General features: G+C 52.6%; 4 protein-coding genes across 4 annotated transcripts; 3 read left to right on the top strand and 1 right to left on the bottom strand.

Moving 5' to 3' along the window:
• Positions 1-1,176: 1,176 nt before the first annotated feature.
• Positions 1,177-1,955, top strand: COCSUDRAFT_59484 (hypothetical protein; the record flags this gene model as incomplete). The annotated part of the gene is made up of 2 exons (XM_005651478.1): positions 1,177-1,405; positions 1,906-1,955. The coding sequence occupies 2 exons, from the start codon at positions 1,177-1,179 to the stop codon at positions 1,953-1,955; spliced, it is 279 nt and encodes a 92-aa protein (XP_005651535.1).
• Positions 1,956-2,677: 722 nt separating this feature from the next.
• COCSUDRAFT_27343 (ribosomal protein S23 component of cytosolic 80S ribosome and 40S small subunit) lies at positions 2,678-4,951 on the bottom strand. Its single transcript, XM_005651479.1, has 5 exons — positions 4,898-4,951; positions 4,338-4,493; positions 3,927-4,053; positions 3,543-3,614; positions 2,678-3,151 (listed from the first exon to the last, which is right to left on the bottom strand). Exons 1-5 carry the CDS (start codon positions 4,900-4,902, stop codon positions 3,083-3,085), a joined length of 429 nt encoding a protein of 142 aa, XP_005651536.1. The 5' UTR covers positions 4,903-4,951; the 3' UTR covers positions 2,678-3,082.
• A 413-nt stretch (positions 4,952-5,364) lies between these two features.
• COCSUDRAFT_35318 (SM/Sec1-family protein) lies at positions 5,365-12,237 on the top strand (the record flags this gene model as incomplete). The annotated part of the gene is made up of 13 exons (XM_005651480.1): positions 5,365-5,395; positions 5,558-5,899; positions 6,188-6,339; positions 6,621-6,701; positions 7,006-7,164; positions 7,744-7,809; positions 8,226-8,321; positions 9,036-9,212; positions 10,082-10,177; positions 10,610-10,792; positions 11,156-11,276; positions 11,525-11,640; positions 12,022-12,237. The coding sequence occupies 13 exons, from the start codon at positions 5,365-5,367 to the stop codon at positions 12,235-12,237; spliced, it is 1,836 nt and encodes a 611-aa protein (XP_005651537.1).
• A 604-nt stretch (positions 12,238-12,841) lies between these two features.
• On the top strand, positions 12,842-13,967 carry COCSUDRAFT_52516 (hypothetical protein). The gene is made up of 3 exons (XM_005651481.1): positions 12,842-13,155; positions 13,333-13,473; positions 13,626-13,967. Exons 1-3 carry the CDS (start codon positions 12,958-12,960, stop codon positions 13,764-13,766), a joined length of 480 nt encoding a protein of 159 aa, XP_005651538.1. The 5' UTR covers positions 12,842-12,957; the 3' UTR covers positions 13,767-13,967.
• Positions 13,968-14,158: the final 191 nt, after the last annotated feature.

Consider the following 14,158-nt stretch of genomic DNA (forward strand, 5'->3'; position numbering starts at 1 on the left):
GGTGAGCTTTGAAATCTTAAAGAAGAACCAGATGGTTACTGCGATATAGACTGAGAAACAAAGCCAGGTTGAGCCCTCTGTACATTTCTCTAAATAGGTCCATCTTGTATTATATATATATATATTGTATAATATATTTGTGCTCATAAACATATTGAATTCTTTGACGGCTACATACCTGTATCAAGTTTGGTTTGCATTCTTACTTTGATATATTGCGATTGCCATTTCTGTGAGCAAGTGCAGGGATGGCCGGTTGTCAGAAAGCAGAAAAGGCACTGTACAGCTGGCAACAGCCCCTAATAGGTGACAGTGCACCAGATTGGCTTCGTGAACCAATTTCCTTGGATCTGCCGGAATGGGAGGGCTCCCTCCCAACCTTCACCCAGGCACGTTCCTTCTGCCTGCTGTACATCACATGTGCAGGCGCTTGCAACCTCTATTTGAAATGCCTCCCAAATCCCGTGGTGTAAAAAAGCTGCTTTACAACGTTATGCATCAGGATCTCACAGATGAAGAACGATGGCGGGAGGTTAGTGCTCAATAATCCAATCGGCGCTCTGTTGACACGTTTTGCGTGCCACTGCTGATCAGGTGCTGGCAGAGTTGGAGCGCCCAGAGCCATTCACCCTGGCAGGCTGGGCGGCTAGAAGAAAGACTGCAGCCTCAATACAACCCACCATTCCCCCCAGATGCAGCTTGGAGGGCCGACAGCAAAGGTCAGAAGAGCAGAGCAGCATAGCCGGTGAGGCGAACATGCCAGATGGCACAGATCCTGCGGTCACCAGACCTGCTTACACAGAGGACTGCTGCAGTCAGGCAGCAGGTAATCCTGTCAGGGAACCTGCCGCTTCTGTTGCAGCGGTGAGACAGGCGTCAGCAGCCGCATACAGGGAACCAGATTGTCCACCAAAGCTTGCGGCTACTGCTTTTTACCCTGCGGCAGCAGAAGACTGCTGCAGCCAGGCAGCAGCTCGCTGCTCAAAGCAGCCGCCAGCACATGTTGCAGAGACCAGACAGCAATCAGCAGCATGCATGTCTCCAGCCTCCCCGCCTGTTCTGTCGCCCCGGAGAGACAATTGCACTACCCAGAATGCAGGTGCAGATAGAGCCACTACCTGCAGCAATGTCAGCCGTGGCAAAGAGAACAGCAATTGCAGCCTCCCGTCTGCAGCGATGGCCACTGCCAGACCCCCGGAATATGCGGTGGGGTTGCGGCAGTCGGCCGGGGGGTCCGCTGCCAGACTTGGCGGCGGCGACAGCGCCGCCTGTTCTGGCTCGGGGGGTCCAGCTGGTGTCCAGGCTGGCAGCGGAGGGAACGCTGCTGACAGCCCCCGGTCGCCACATCAGCCAGATACTGATGCCAACCAGGGGAGGAGAGATCAGTGCGAGAACAGCGAATCAGGTTTCTGGCACACGACAAAGCGGCAGGCAGGAAACACTGCAGCGATAGCAAGATCATGTGCAGAGAAGACATGCGCGAATGGAGGGTGTGTACAGGAATTAGCAAGTGAGATGGAGGCGGCACCAGAGCATGAAAGTGAGCAATCCTCTCAGTATCAGCTGAGAGCAGGAAGAGTGCAGCAGGGGCGTGTTGCAGAGGCAGGGAGTTTGGAGGGCAGTGCCTTGTGGCGAAAGAAGAGGCAGAAGAAGGGAGGGGTGTTGGACCTGTGGAACAGGGCCGCTCAGAGGTAGTTCTGTAAGGGTGACAATGGCAGCTTCTACCAGTTTGATCACTGACATCTGCTTGAATGTTCAATGGAGTTGCCGGACACCTGGCTTGCAATCCCTTTTGCCCTGCTGTTGGAGAGGGGATTTTCTTAGATGGAGCAGTCTTGGATTCGGGATCGGCTGGCTAAGCAGATCTGTCTAAACATGTCCTAAGAGATGTGGTTTTCTGCACAGAACACAACCTCAAAGCAGCTGCAGCCCTGGACCAGCACCCGCCGCTCTAAACGCTATCAGCAAGCATCTTAGAGATGTCAGCACTGAACATGGCACTTAACGAGCCAGTTCGGCCATTGTTTGACGACAAAGACATCAGCCAACGCCCTGGGCTGCAGACGGGTGCTGCAGATGGACCAGCACTAGTCTCAGATGACAAATGATCAATGACACTATTACCTGTAGTGCACCCGCGGATTCGAGACTTGAATCGCTCTTCTGAATCGATCATAGATGCATGCGCAAGATTTGCTTAGTCGCTGGCATGAGTGATGATTATGGTCAGTCAGATGTTAGCTCTGCCACAGCTTTGCTGCACACATATGACGCAAAGTTCAAATCTGTTGGTGTCAAAATCAAGCAAATCTCGACGCGACACCGTCTCGCAAATGAGGCACCAGCCGGGTTCGTCATTGTTCGTAACTAAGCCTTTTCTATTCCAAATCTTGCAATTATCTCTCATGGTAGTCAGCTGGGATGGAGTGAGCTGCATGCACAATAAAACGATGTACTGATATCTGCGAAGCTGTACTTGATTAGCAAGTGAATGGGAGGAGTGCAAATTTCATAAATGCCAATACTGCGCAGTCTGAAGAGCTTCAATCTGAAGGCTTGGTAATTTGAGATAGGTTGATGCATCTGTGCATGCCAAATGCTGTGCGTCCTGATATCACCAGCTTGGGGTATGTGACACATGCAGAGGACTCGGCCATCCTGACACTGCAGTACAAAGATTGACTGACAATATGAAGCTTACATAACGCCATACATCGAATAGCAAAGATTGCTCCTTGAGGCATGAGCCTTTGCATTGCCAGCGTATTCAGCGAGAAGTTCCTGCTTGTCCTCCGCATCTCAGGCTTCTCAGGTCAGTACGCAGAAGCCCAGAAAGAGTCTTTCCTCAGCAACTACTAGAAGCGTTGCTAGGTCAGGATTTGCCCCCGCAGCAACTCAGGCACAGCATGCCTGGTCGCTCAGAAACACACGCCCACAGTGCTGTGTTGGTACAAGCCACCAGTGTCCTTCTGCAGCCTGACAGGCTCCCGCCAAACACTAAGCTTGCTTGAGAGAGAATCCCAGTGGAGTGTCCGGCTAGCAGACTGCACTGGCTCGAGACCTGCATTGGGACATGGTTGATCTAGTTACGCGGCTTCTCCTTCTTGCCCCTGAAAAGCGCCAAGAGGGACACTCCAGCCACCTTCACCACCTGAGCAGCAACGAGGCGTCCCCTGTCAGACCTCGCCCAGCGATTCAGAGAACGAAAGATGCAATCGTCAAGGTTGAAAATCAAGGCAGAACGAGCGCCACAGACAAGAACAATGGCTGGCTTGCAAGTGAAAATCATGCAGCAACTATACTTCCATTCAATCTGCATTTGCACAGGCGCAGCACGCGCTTCTTAGGCGTGCCAGTCTCCGCTAAAGAGCAATTCCCGCCTTCACTAAATGTGGTCTGCATGCAATGCCGCACAACACAGTCCAATAAGTTGGGTTTCCTGGGCCACTGGTGCAAGGTGATTGGCCCAGGCTGCCCAATTAAAACTTCAGTGAGAGAAGTGGCTTCTGAAGCGCATGTGTTCACAGTCTGGGGTGCTGCACCTTGAATCTGACTCCTGGAATATCTCCAACGGCGTGACCTCGTCGACCGAAACCAGCAATAAGCACCTCGTCCTGCACAAATGCAGGGACCCAGTCAGATTCGCAGGTAAACAACCCACTGAACACTTCAGCACCAAAGCTAGCAGTCCAGTGCCTGACTCTGTATGGAGCTCAAACGCCGCATGCTGTGGAGTAGTCGGGTGCAATGTCCATCCACAAGAAACAGAGCCCAGGCTCAGGTGTGGAACATGCAAACAAAATAGGTGCAGAAACAGAAGGCTCAAGTTTGTTTGATGGAACAGGCCGCTGCACCATCCCCCAGCAAGGGAGACAAGGGCAGTTCTGGTGCATGCTAGCAACGTGGGAGCAGAAGGGAGGGCTCACGTTCTCCTCAATGAAGTTCAAGCAACCATCGTTGGGCACAAAGGCTGCGATCTTCTTTCCGTTCTTGATCAGCTGCACACGCGCGCACTTGCGGATAGCAGAGTTGGGCTGCTTCGCCTCAATTCCGCTGCACAGCACACACACGGCATATCACGCTTCCATTCATAAATTTTGTCAGTCACATTTGTGCATGATGACACTCCAGATCACAATCAAACCTGCTTATGGTGACACTTCAGATCACACTGTACGGGCTGATCAAATGCCTGGTTAGCCACAGAGACAAGAGCTGCAGTCCTGAATGCTCCACCCTGGCATCTGGGATTAGCGCAGGAGACAGGCACAGCAGAAGTGGTGTGCGTTGGCTTCTGCAAACAAAGTTTTACAGCGAAGGGACAAAAGGGGACTCACATCTTCTCTAGCACGATGCCCTTGGCGTGAGATGCGCCAGCAAAGGGCTTCTTCCACTCATTGCCCAAGTGACTCTTCTTGTAGTCCTTGTCTGCCCAGAGGTTCTTCCTCCTGTGTGTGCGAAGCTTACGTCCGGCTCCAAGACCGCGAGTCTTACTGCAGATCAAACAAACATAGACTTCAGTATGCTATTTTGCAAGTGAAAGTAAGCGATTTTCTGGCTGAGCTTTTCAGGCTGATCCTATGCTCCTGGCGGTCGTTCGGATCCCAATACGACACCCAATTAAGCTATGTCGCCAACACGGCCACCCAGACAAGCAGCCTCGCAGACCATAGTCCTTCACAGATGACAACTGAGGCGGCTGTCTCTCAGGAGCTGCATGCAAATCGCCTCTGTGACCGTGCGCGGACCACACAAAGCCCAAGAGAATAAAACTCCTATTATGGATCCAGCCGGGCGCCTCAAGCGGACCATCGCTCTAGACAGGCAGCGATCAACCAGTTAAAAAGGGATGTCCCTCGGCGGAGAAAATAGCGTGCAAATGAAGGGAGCTGCTCACCCCATGATTGCGAGCGCTCCGGGAGACGCTTAGCAATCACTGTGCAGACAGATGGAGCAGACTTCTGAGGCGAGGCTTGCTCTGGACTTGGCTGCGGCTGCACGGGGATGTCATCGAACGGCGTGCCTTCTTCCATCACTACATCGTGATCGATCACATCACCGGTGACGAACTGCCACCTGGCAGAAAGCTCAAGACGACTTTCGCCCTTGGAAGCAAGCACAAAGCTGCTCAAGTTCATCTTCGAAGTAATTAGAAAGGATACTGTCGCAGTCAAGTCTTTCCCTTGCTATCTAGTGACGAGCTGGCAAAGTAGTGGACTTCAGTGGTCCAAATAGATGGGTGTGGATGTGGCAGTCTGTCCCTGAATGATGGCAACGAATTCTAATTTGAAGACTGATAGCCTTCAATATCGCAGAAGCAACGCAATAAATTCACAGAGCTCGCAAAGGTGGTGATAGGCCGAGATGGTGTTGAACATCAGGCAAAAACAGACAGGCAAGAGCAAATTCCTGTAAATACAAGACTTTTAAAGCCAGTTATAGCTTGAGAATGTAAATCAATTGTCACCCTACGATTCAATATATGCTTGCACTCCACGTACTGGCGCTGATGTGAAATTCTGGATGCTCACTGTGCGCGCTGTGCTGTGTGCTGCAGAAGCCGTTGTGCGCCTCCTACATCTGAACGCCCCGCAGAACGCGTTAAAGCATACCGGCGACGACGACCTGTACAAGGTACTGGTGCTGGACTCCTTCACGAAGGCTGTGATCGCCCCCCTCCTGCGAGTCAACGAGCTGCGCAAGCATGGCATCACCATGCACCTGCTGCTGGAGACAGATCGGGAGAAGATCCCGGACACGCCCTGCATCTACTTTGTGCGCGCCAGCGAGGAGGCTGTCAGGCGCATAGTGGCAGATGCCTCGGCTGGTCTCTACAACTCCCTGCACCTCAATTTCACTCCCCATCTGCCCAAGCCCCTCATGGAGCAGCTGGCAACAGGTGAAAATACTTACATTGGCTTCACTGCAATTGCTCGAGCCTGCTTACACTCCATTGCATGCGGCTGCCTCGTGAACTCCTCAACACCCACGCACACATCATCATACATGAGCGAGGAGCGTAGATGTACTGCCACAAAGCAAGGATTGACTCCTCAAGGATGCAGGCGTGCTCAGTTGTATTGCAGTCATTGTTGTAGTTTGTTTGATTCAATACCAGGGCGTGATCTGTCCAGACATCCCCAGACACAGAACAGTGTCTGACAGTCAATGTTGGACATTGTTGCAGGCAGCGTGCGCGCGGGGTGCCCGCAGCGCATAGCCAAGGTGTTTGACCAGTACCTGTCCTTCATAGCCCTGGAGAGCCGGCTGTTCTCACTGGGCCTGCCAGACACTTACCTGCTGCTGAATGACCCCAAGGCACAGGATGTCCAAGTCCAGGTGCGCAGGCAGCTAGAACCAGATTCAGAGAAGAAAATGACCTGTAAACTTTTGATTACCTAAGTAATACTGGCCATGGACGTGCCCTACTCCAATCACATGGATGTGCTTGCATGTGGAATCAATTCATGTCCGCACAGCTCTTCCTTTTATGCATGAGCCCATGGGGTTTTGCGCAGACGTTCCAACAATCTCCATAAGTGAAAAAAGCACCGATTCTTGCTATTTGAGACAGCCTTGAAGCTGCAGCGATTGATGTTGTTTTGGCTGGTGCCGTGCAGTCTGCGTCGGAGGCCCTTGTGGATGGCCTCTTCTCGGTCCTGGTCACTCTCGGCGTTGTGCCCATCATCCGCTGCCCCAGGGTTAGTTTGCTCCAGAAAAAAGCACCCTTCTGCTCTATAGATGCATCTGGAGGACAGCTGCAGCAAACGTATTTGTATATTGGCATCGTCCTCCTCAAAGGTACCTGTTGGTTTGGGGACGCAGTGCACAAGTAGCCAGCATCATTTCTTGCTTTATTGAGAATATAACTTTCTGGCAATGTATTGTCCGTCATAAGAGCTTCTGATCTTTTCAGTCTGTGGGCGTAACTGCCTGCTGAGTACGCACTGGTGCAATGATTCCCTGCTGACTCATCGCTGACGTCATGCCGCATGACTAATCCAGGGCGGCGCGGCGGAGTTTGTGGCGCAGCAGCTGGACGCGCGGCTGCGGGAGCACCTTCGCGCGCGCAACAACCTGCTGACGGAGGGAACGCCTGGACTGTCAGCCTCCCTCTCCCGGCCCCTGCTCTGCCTCTTTGACCGCAACTTTGAGCTCTCCGTGGTGCGACACTTGAGTTGTCCTATCGCAAAAAATTTCATCTTCTGGCATCCAAGCCAAGAGCTTTGCAAGGGGCCTCTGATGTAAACGATGGGCATGGTGTCTTGCACACTGGCGGTTGCATTTATGTGCAACCGCCAGCGTGGCCCTGCTGTGTTCTTTTGACCGCAATCTTCAACTGTCCGTGGTGCACTGCTTTGCTCCTTTCCCTGCATGCATGTGCAGGCCAGGGGGTGCTTTATCTGACTAGATCCAGTACTCCCTGCCCAGGGACTCCTAGACGTCCCAAGGTGTGTGGGATAAGGAACTTGCCTTGCATAGTCTATGTGCAGATGCTGGTGTTGCCTGCCTCCTTGGACATTATATTCAAGCTGGAGGCCCATAAGGGCCTTTTGGACATGTGCCGAAGGATGCACAATTGCCATTTGCACACTTCCATGGGACCAACAAATGCCGCAGCCTCTTGTGCAGCACGCGCAAATATTTTAAATAGAGATTTCAGCATGAGACATGCACGTGTTGGGAGTGCTTGTATCGATCTGTTCCAGAACCTTGACTGATCTCTTATAATCGCCCACGCAGGTGCTGCAGCATGCGTGGACATACAAGCCGCTGGTGCAGGACGTGCTGGGGCTGAGCCTCAACAGGGTGACTGTAGACGCGGAACCGACGCCCGGGCAGCAGCTGCTGCAACACAGCCCGCCCTCCAAGCAGACATTCGAGGCGCGCACCCACAGATACTCGTTCTGTTGTTCTCTGCATATTAGAGCGGATGAGACAGCCCCAAGGTTTCTCAAAGCTGACACATTCACCTGCATTTATTGATGTCTTGCGCTCATTCTCCTGGTTGCATTACATGACAGGCAATGTGACATTTACCCGGAAGCAACCTCCTCTCGCAGCCCTGTGCTTCCCTGTGCGGGGACATTAGCTGGCAGACCTTAGGCCCTGGGCGGTCATCTGGAGGTGAAATACGACTTTGAATGTCACTGCAGAATAATACTCCTAGACCCTAGGAATTATCCATGATTTCAGGGTGGATGAGGGGTGAGCGATGCGCGCAGGTGGGCGAGGGTGATTTCTTCTGGGACGAGAACGGGCGCAGCCAGTTCCCCAAAGTCGCCGAGGAGGTTGACGCGCAGCTGCAGAAATACAAGCAGGTGCGCACCCCCGACCTCCCCCAGTGCTCAGTTAATCTTTCACTCGTTGTCTGGGCATTTGCAAAGCCAGTCCTGAGGCAGATAGCGCTCTCTGCGCTGCCACGCAAAACCAGTCAAAGGAGGGAAAGGAACATATGGAGAAGCGGTATTGCATGCTTCTTAAGTGCCATGAGTATTGCCACTTGACTGGCTGCTGACTTGACATGCACCGCGACACATCCATGATACACTGTAGGCAACACAGAGAACTGAACAGAACCCAAATTTTTTGTGATACCTGGCTTCTGCTGGACAGCTCTCTATATGACCGCGCACCCTTGACTCTCAGGGAGTCAATGCTGCAGGAGACAGTCAAGAATTGTGGACCTCACATTGCAAGGGTTGCAGAACACGAGAGCAAGACTGCCCCTGAACCCTGAAGGACACAATTTTGAACACCCTGAACCCTGCAAGTGCCCCTATCCCCAAGCCAGGCTTGTCGTTCACGCTTTATGCTATGCGTGCAGTAACTGGGCGCCCCTTCTAGGTCATCTGGTCACCAATGACTAGAGGAACACGCCGAGTGACTGCATAGACCCTGACCCTCAACTTGGTGCCTGGCGGACTTGAATCAAGCACTGTATCACTACCTGTCAGTTATATATGGCACGGGTACACTCATCACTTCACCTTGTGACAGCTGTTGATTTAAATATTGATTTGTTACCTGATCAGGCGGTGGCGGACCTGAACCGGCAGACGGGCGCGAACGTGGACCCGGCAGCGGATCCGGGGGACCTCATGCAGAGCAACGCGCGCGGATTGATGGCGGCCGTCTCTAGCCTGCCGGAGCTGACCGAGCGCAAGCGCGCCATCGACAAGCACATGAACCTTGCCACCCACATGCTCAAGGCGCGGCCCTGACGTACACGTCCACAGCATTTGTTACACCCATAAAATCCTGTCATCTGCAGCAATAATGAGCACATAAACCTTGCCACCCACATGCTCGAGGCGCGACAGTGTTCAAACTTTTGGTCATCCAAAGGGAGTGGAGTTTACCGCTGGCTTTGGCTTCGCCGATCTATGCACCCTCACATTTTATTTTAGCGAACAAGCACATGAACCTCGCCAGCGGTGTGCTCAAGGCGCGACCGCGCCCCCAACGCACATGTGCATGTCTTGCTTCGGCATCCACAATACCTGCGTATGGCGAGCGCTACCGGCAAGCACAGAATCACATGTCCCCCATGCTAGAAGGGCGGCCATTCCCCAACATACGTCATCATATCTTTTTCAAGCTCTTGGCATATCCAAGACCTTGAAATCGCGTGGCATTGTGTCGGTCTAGCTGCACACTACGACAGCAAAACCATGCTTTCATGCTGAGTTTTTGGCTGAACGGCATTTTCTATTGGATGGGTGACTTGTGATCATTGTCATGCCGCGTAAAGCTAGCTGAGCCTCTCAGTTTGCTCTATATGGCATGTCACTGATCGAGCATCACCCCACCGCCGTAAAACGGAATGCAATGACTGGGAAGTCCAGCATTGGTAATATGCCTGTAACTTGCTTTGCGGGCCCGATCGTGTTGTAGTGAGTTTGTGGCTGGAGACTGAAGCACTGCGTTGCTTCATGCTACTACACGGAAGCGCCCATTCTCACATGGATTGGCAACGATGTTGCTGATGGGCTCCTGCTGGGAATGTGGGACGCACCTATTTGTGCTGCACTTTACTTGCTACTTCTGCCTTCTGATGCCTTATTATGTCCCTACGCAGGAGATCACGACGCGCGGACTGGACCAGTTCTACAACACCGAGGAGGACTGCCTCGTGAAGAAGGCCGACCTGCCCACCATCCTCAAACTGCTGCAGGTGAGGTCTCACCAAAGCGCACACCCCGAAGTGCACACTCCAAAGTGCACTCTGTCTTTTGTATCCTCAAATCCTGCAAAACACTGCTGTGACGCCGCTGCCATGCTGGACCGCTGAGCTGCCATCTGCAAATGGGAACTTGTGTAGCAGCTTAGCACACCAGATAATGCCACAAACACAAAAACAGCAGTGAAATAGTTGATTGCCATGTGCTGGCGTGCACCTCACTTGGAGACAACATACACCTGAATGCGTTATTTATGTCCGCATGAGATCTTGTATGCGCAGTGCATAGCCTGCTTCTGAGTCTTCCCTTTTTCTCTCTTCCTGTCATTCCTGGCTGCATTCCCTCTCTTCTCACTGCTAACATTCTTCTGTGACTTGTCCGTACCCTTGCTTTCGCCTCAAGGAAGGTGTTTGTGCGCATGTCAGGGCACAAAGGGAACGCCTGAAGACAAGCTGCGGCTGGCGCTGGTGTTTCTGCTGACGTGCGAGGCGCTGCCCTCGGACGGTGACTACGAGCGAGTCACCACCGCGCTGGCAGCCGCGGGGGCCGACACGTCAGCGCTGGCCTACGTCCGCCGCATGCGCCGCCTCAACCTCACCGGACGAGCGGTGCGCCTCAGAGCATTTCTCATGGCGTCTGATTACTGCTGGCTTGTTTTGGCTCCCTTTGATCTTAGGCAGTAGAACGAGGCATCAAACTGGCTGTCGATAAAATCTACCTTCTGACCACTCCTAGCCTGCTGTATCAGAAGAGCCCGTTGACCAAACAGGGGATTCTTCTCGTTCTTCAGTGCGTCGTGATAGCATCCACCTGCTGCTAGCATCCCATGAGTGAATCCTTGGTTCTAGTGAGCGCAAGAAGGTGTCATGCAAATACCCTGCAGCGGAGCAGCGTGGCTTCACGTCCAAGGATGCATGATGGAGTACACTGCAGGGTGAGCAGAGCAGAGCAAGTGTTTGCTGCCACTGCAGGGTGGGGCCACAGCGACCGGGGCGGCGGGCGACGGCGCGTTGGCGGGCCTGGCGGGGCAGAGCCACCTGCTCAACTGGGCTGACAAGACCTTCGGCCAGGGGCTGTCGTCGCTGACTAAGGGTGACTCACCGCGCTTAGTTACCTCACCCCAAAGCACCTGGTGTGCCAGCTTGTGAAAGTGAAAGTGTTTCTGCAACCAAATTCTCTCCTGACCAAAAATGGTAAATGCGGCACATCGCCTCTGCAGACCTTTGTTATACGAATTTATTCACGCAGTGCAATACTGTGGACTGCTCTGGGATGATGCAAAACTATTGGGAGATGAACCCGAATTCAAATCTATTATTGAAATTGTGGCATCTGTGCAGGCGTGAAGGTGCTGCTGGCTGGAGAGCAGCAGGCGGCGGTGACTGTGGCTGTGGAAGGCCTGATGGACGCCAAACCATCGCCCGAGCTGGACTCCTTCCTCACCTTCGACCCCAAGGCATGCCCTGATTGCATGCATGATGTAGCCTGGCGCTCCTGATGTAACAAGGGTTTTTTTGTCCTTAAGACTTGTTGAAGGTGGAATCTCTCACTGAGGTACGGTGCAATATCGGCTGGCGGGTTCGTCCAAGGCACAGCAGGGGTTATCACACCATGTCGCAATGAGGGTCAACAGCATTGTCTGGTTCTTCCAACCCTGCCAATGATACCGTCCTCGAAATGTTTCCATCAATGTGTGTGTCCTGCCAAGCCGCGCGCTTATTGTCCGTTATTTTCTTTGACTCTCCCTCGACCAAAATTGTGATGACTGACGGGCCTCCGTTCGTGAGGTGAACACCCGGTAGCCCTGCTTCTGACGTTCAGCACGATGCCTGACCAGGCCGCCCCTGGCCGAGCATCAAAGGCAGCCGGCCCGCACAAGGAGGCAATAGTCTTCATGATTGGGGGCGGGAACTACCTCGAGTATGAGTCACTCACCACCTGGGCCGGGCGCGCAACACCCCCAAAATCAGTCATCTACGGGGCATCGGACCTGCTTACGGGTGGCCAGTTCGCGGCGCAGCTTGCCGAGCTCGGCCGCCGCAGCGGCGTCTGATTTGAAATGCGCATTTGATTTTGAGATGCAGCCTGAGCTTGGCTCCCCGGGGGGTTTATGGTGAGGGCATGTTTGGGCGCCGTGCGCATTGCCAGATGAGGAGCGGCTCCTGACCTGCACGTGCTTTAAATGGAGATCTGAAGTTTGCAATTGCGGCAGGAGACTGAAGTGGCACTGGGGAGTCAGGTCGAGTGATGTTGGGGTTCGGCCACTTTAGTGATAAGTGTGTGGATCTAAGAATGCGAATCTGGAGGTTGCATGCCTAGACTGGGCAGTGGTGCAAGTGATGTGCTAAGCCTTGTATCAAGGTCTGCTAGTGCTACATAGTTCTTGAGGGCTCTGCAGCAATTGCTAGCGCTGCAGCATGCCGTGTGCTTGGTATTTGTGCCACCGGTACTGGTGCAAAGCGCGTGCATCAAGATCTGAGTGCATTTCATAATATGCAGCTGTATTCTTGTCTTTTGCCTGGGCTCTGGCGTGTAAAGGCAGCTAAGTGGACTTTTGTGAAGTGTTCAAATGTCTGTGAAATGATATCATTTCGAGATGAATCACCAGTTGACTGATGACATGGGGCAACTTCACCCCGATTCCGAGCATGGGGAATCGCTTTGATGGTCCAATAATTAAATGTCAATAGCGGACAGTCTTTTAAACGTTCTTTAGTATCATAAATTGAACGCTGTACCGGTTCGCACGACTGGGAACAGGATCACCTCTCAGATGACCAGCAGAGATGCTTTCAGATTGTACCGGGAGAAGACGCGGGACAAGCCTGCGTATGAGCGAGTGTACTTCTTTCACGCTCATATATACTACAACATCGATGATGCTGGCGAAGTCGCCAAGATGGACGCCTTACACAAAACCCTCCAAGGCAGCTTCTCGCAGGATGATCATTACGAGGTTCACACCTTGCAGGTACTCCACTTCATACAGATCACTTGAAAGTGTTGTAACCTTACGTTATATGATTCTCGTGGCAACCAAGCCTAGTGCGCCCAATTTTCTGCTTCACCGCACCCAACATGACCATGTCGCCATGCCTCGTGAGAAAAGCTTTCTTCACGACATGACAAGCTGATATTCTTCGCGCAGACAAAACCTGTGGGGCCTCACCCACTACCGAACCTGGAAGTACTCTTCACCAGGGATCGCTTCACAGAGTTTGTGTCGTACCTGACCTTCACGATGCCTCCGACGTTCAGCGCGCTCATACATCAATTGACGAGTGATCAGGTGCGACTGCGAACTTAATACTCACTACGTGCTATTTATGGTAGCTGAGTAGTTTCCCCAGGGTGCTGGGGCAATGATCTTGCGTGCCTGCTGTGTCCAAGGTCTCTAAAGGTGAATTGTCGTGCTTGTGCTAAGAAAAAATCTTTGTGCAGCTCGGGGACCATACCACAAGGGCGATGTGGCTAGGAAAGCAGCTCCCACTCAAGCCGGAGATCCTGCACAAGATGGATGAAAGATCAGCTGCCAAGGGGATGTCTGAAGAGGAAATAGTCTGGGCTGTGCATGCGCACTAGGATCAACTGTCTTGAAAAGAAAAGTTGATTAAGGCTTATGAGGCAAACGTGATGAAGCAGCCGTTCAGCGGATTCTAAATATTCTGCACTGCATAAACTACACCAATGCAGGAAACTTCCCTTTGTGAATCTGAAAGACAGAATCCTTCAAAGCTACAATTAGAGCCACGCAGCTCTGACATGTAAGGCGCTGTTTGTGACGCATGCGCGGAACTATGCATACCATGAATCAAAGCTGTGGGTGCCGTTAGCTGATCCAGATTGAGCTCTGCCCATGGTACATAATGATACAAGGCATTGCTCGTTGGATCCCAGGACTACACTGGCAGTCGGATCCGATCTGTACTGATCATGCATTTAAATTTGGAGTTGCTGCACCAAATATGAGGACC

The sequence above is a fragment of the Coccomyxa subellipsoidea genome (assembly GCF_000258705.1).
Source record: "Coccomyxa subellipsoidea C-169, whole genome shotgun sequence".
NCBI classification, from domain to species: domain Eukaryota; kingdom Viridiplantae; phylum Chlorophyta; class Trebouxiophyceae; family Coccomyxaceae; genus Coccomyxa; species Coccomyxa subellipsoidea.